Source organism: Bufo bufo, unplaced genomic scaffold (genome assembly GCF_905171765.1).
Source record: "Bufo bufo unplaced genomic scaffold, aBufBuf1.1, whole genome shotgun sequence".
Classification (NCBI taxonomy): domain Eukaryota; kingdom Metazoa; phylum Chordata; class Amphibia; order Anura; family Bufonidae; genus Bufo; species Bufo bufo.
Genome location: NW_024400546.1, coordinates 23,746 through 27,362, shown reverse-complemented (window position 1 = coordinate 27,362; position 3,617 = coordinate 23,746). Strand labels below are relative to the sequence as shown.

Sequence of the window (3,617 nt, the reverse complement as noted above, 5' to 3'; positions counted from 1 at the left end):
AATAAATTGCCCCCATGTGTCTGTCTTATCGCTGCCCTAGTTGACGATGGAATTTTATGCTTCAGCTTGTGCATGACTATGAATTGATTTGGTAGCTTTAAAGAAGTGTCTTAACTAGAGATGAGTGAATTGATTCTACATGAATAAAATTCTATAGGAGTTTTCCCCCAAAAAAAAATATTTCAGCAAATCTGCAACTTTTGTGATTTGTCCCACACAAGTTAACCTATATGATGTCCACCATTTTACAGATCAAAAGACAGAGAATTAGGCATTTGACTCCAAAAAGTAAAATTTTTGGATTGCTTTTTGTGCAAAAAAGTGCGGTGTGTTATTAAGAAGGCTGTTTGTTACCACTGGCTGCCATCTGTTTACCTATAGCCATATGTGTGGCTGTCACTGACATTACTAATGCTGTCTTTGCATTCAAGAGCTAGAAAGGGGTTGTATACAATCCTAGGAGACTCCTTAGTGTCATCTGCAACTTTTCATGGCAACTGGCGCATTTTAGATTTGGACCGAATTTATTTGGACAGAATCAAATCTGATGTCCGATTTCACCAAATCTGAATCAAAACAAATTTTGGGAAATGGGTATATCTCTAGTACTAATAACCTTAGTCAGGGTGTTAAATCTCCTTAAAGAGACCAGTCCTGTATGGAGACTTACTGGAAGAACTCCAGGGTATGGAGACTTATTGGCAATTGGAAATAAATATGCAAAGAGGTTTCTCCCAACGAGGAGAATCATCTTGCCAACGCCACCTATTGGAAGTGGCCAAATCCTAACACTTGTTAGGAAGTCGGATCCTCACACATAGGGAGCCACTTGGAAAAGGTGGCGCTGGCGGGATGGATCTCTTTCTTGGGAGATACCTCTTTGCACACTCTAGTTTTAACCAAAGGGATAGTCCAAGATTAGGAAAAAAAGGTCTACTCTTTAAGGAATTAGTGCCACTCTTGTCTATAGGTTGTGCATAGAATTGCCTACAATCCTTGTTTAGCCCTGGTCATTGAGGTCCCCCCCCACCAAAGATGATGTATAAGTACAATAGCCTGCTGTTTCTCTAAACTTTTTTATTTAATAGAGGCAATTAAGAAGTTGCCATCAGTGGGCTACAATGCTGATAAGAATGTCCTTTTGACGTCCAATGGCCCCTCTATGTTTCTTTTAGGATAGACCCGTTGGGCCATTACAGTCTTCCATCTACAGTATGTCTCAGCAGAACAATGCAACCCATAGGCTAATTTGATGAAACAGAATTTCATTGTTGTCAAATGGTAGATCCCAGTGCTACTGCTATTTCTGGCTCCGAGATGTTCAAGAGATGCCTGCAGTAATTGAAGAGAACTTTTTAATTCCTTTTTTCTTAATTTTAAGTCATGTGGGGCCACCTTTAAACATACGTTTAATTGTTTATTGTGCAGGTACCTGTCAACATGGATACATTATGAACATCAGTAAACCATTTGTAGTGCAATTGAACTATCTAGGATCCAGCTACATGTATGGAGGATGGGGAAGAGATTCATTGCCAGGAGCTAATCAGGATGTTCAGTGGGTGGCTCCTCTCAGTACAGATCGAAGAACCCTGTACAGTTATCGTATCTACAATACATACAATGATCTCCTGATCTATAAGCACTTCACAGACAACAATACAGGAAGTTATGGACAAGGTGGTGGAATGATCATGTTTAATAAAACAATGTACTTCAATTGCCACAACAGTGGAAGCATATGCAAAAACAGTCAAAGCAATAAAGTGGAACTCTCCGTAAATGTCCCTAATGCTGCTTACAACAACCGGTTTACCTATTCGTCCTCATTGTACCAAGACATTGACATGGCCGGTGATGAAGAAGGCCTATGGGCAATTTATTCTACTGAAGAAAATGCTGGAAACTTTGTCATCAGTAAAATAGATCCCATATCTCTTGTAGTAAAACAGACCTGGACCACTGCCCAGTACAAGCCAGCAGCCACCAACGCATTCATGGTGTGTGGTGTCTTGTATGTTACTAGAGCCATCAGCACAAGAAGAGAAGAGATATTTTACATGTATGATACCAAAACTGAAAAGGAAGGGTGGCTGAGCATTCCCCTGGAAAAACCAAAGGAGAATATACAGAGTCTGTCCTACAATCCTAATGATCATAAGCTCTACATGTACAACGATGGCTACTTAGTCAACTATGACCTCAATTTTAAGCCTCCTCAGAAAGATAAACCTGAAATATAACCATGAATCCATACCACCCAAGAGTGTTCATAACAGAATAGGACATCCATATTTTCCACTAGGATAAAGATGATATGATCTGGTCAAAAACCATGAAACCATCCTATGCCCCTTCATCCTGCCGTACCTAAGTCAAAGTATATTCTGGCTCTTAGGCCTCTTTCACACGGGCGTTGCGGGAACATTGCAATGCGTTTTGCACTCGCGTGAGAAAAATTGCGCATGTTTGGTACCCAAACCCGAACTTCTTCACAGAAGTTCGGGCTTGGGATCAGTGTTCTGTAGTTTGTATTATTTTCCCTTATAACATGGTTATAGGGGGAAAATAATAGCATTCTGAATACAGAATGCATAGTAAAATAGGGCTGGAGGGGTTAAAAAAAAATAAAAAAATAATTAAACTCACCTTAGTCCACTTGATCGCGCAGCCCGGCTTCTCTTCTGTCTCCTTCTTTGCTGATTGCAGGAAAAGGACCTGTGGTGACGTCACTCCGGTCATCACATGGTCCATCACATGATCCATCACCATGGTAAAAAATTATGTGATGGACCATGTGATGACCGGAGTGACGTCACCACAGGTCCTTTTCCTGCAATCAGCAAAGGAGGAGACAGAAGAGAAGCCAGGCTGCGTGATCAAGTGGACTAAGGTGAGTTTAATTTTTATTTTATTTTTTTTAACCCCTCCAGCCCTATTTTACTATGCATTCTGTATTCAGAATGCTATTATTTTCCCTTATAACCATGTTATAAGGGAAAATAATAATGATCGGGTCTCCATCCCGATCGTCTCCTAGCAACCGTGCGTGAAAATCCCACCGCATCCGCACTTGCTTGCGGATGCTTGCGATTTTCACGCAACCCCATTAATTTCTATGGGGCCTGCGTTACGTGAAAAACGCAGAATATAGAGCATGCAGCGATTTTCACGCAACGCACAAGTGATGCGTGAAAATCACCGCTCATGTGCACAGCCCCATAGAAATTAATGGGTCATGATTCAGTGCGGGTGCAATGCGTTCAACTCACGCATCGCATCCGCGCGGAATATTCGCCCGTGTGAAAGGGGCCTTAGAATCAATGTGCGGTAAATGTGTCTCCATGGTAACAGACAACATATAAACCCTTTGTAGTCTGATCCTGCAGTCATGCTACTATCTGGCCCCTTTTTCTGCTAATAAAGCAAATGTATGCTAAAATTTAGTAAGGTACAGTTAGAACGTAGTATGACCAGAGGATAAGAATGGATGAATGCATCTGCATAGCAGCTGTATGCAAAACCTTAGAATATTTTTTTATAAACATATAATTGGCTAAGCAGATGGACATAGCCTTTAAGAATTTCCTAGGAACAACAGGATCTCTACCTCAATG

At 41.0% G+C, this 3,617-nt stretch overlaps 1 protein-coding gene across 1 annotated transcript; it reads left to right on the top strand.

Moving 5' to 3' along the window:
• Nucleotides 1–1,428: 1,428 nt before the first annotated feature.
• On the top strand, nucleotides 1,429–2,243 carry LOC120984411 (olfactomedin-4-like; the record flags this gene model as incomplete). Its single annotated transcript, XM_040413340.1, has 1 exon — nucleotides 1,429–2,243. A coding segment is annotated over one exon (815 nt), but the record flags the coding sequence as incomplete, so codon positions are not given.
• Nucleotides 2,244–3,617: the final 1,374 nt, after the last annotated feature.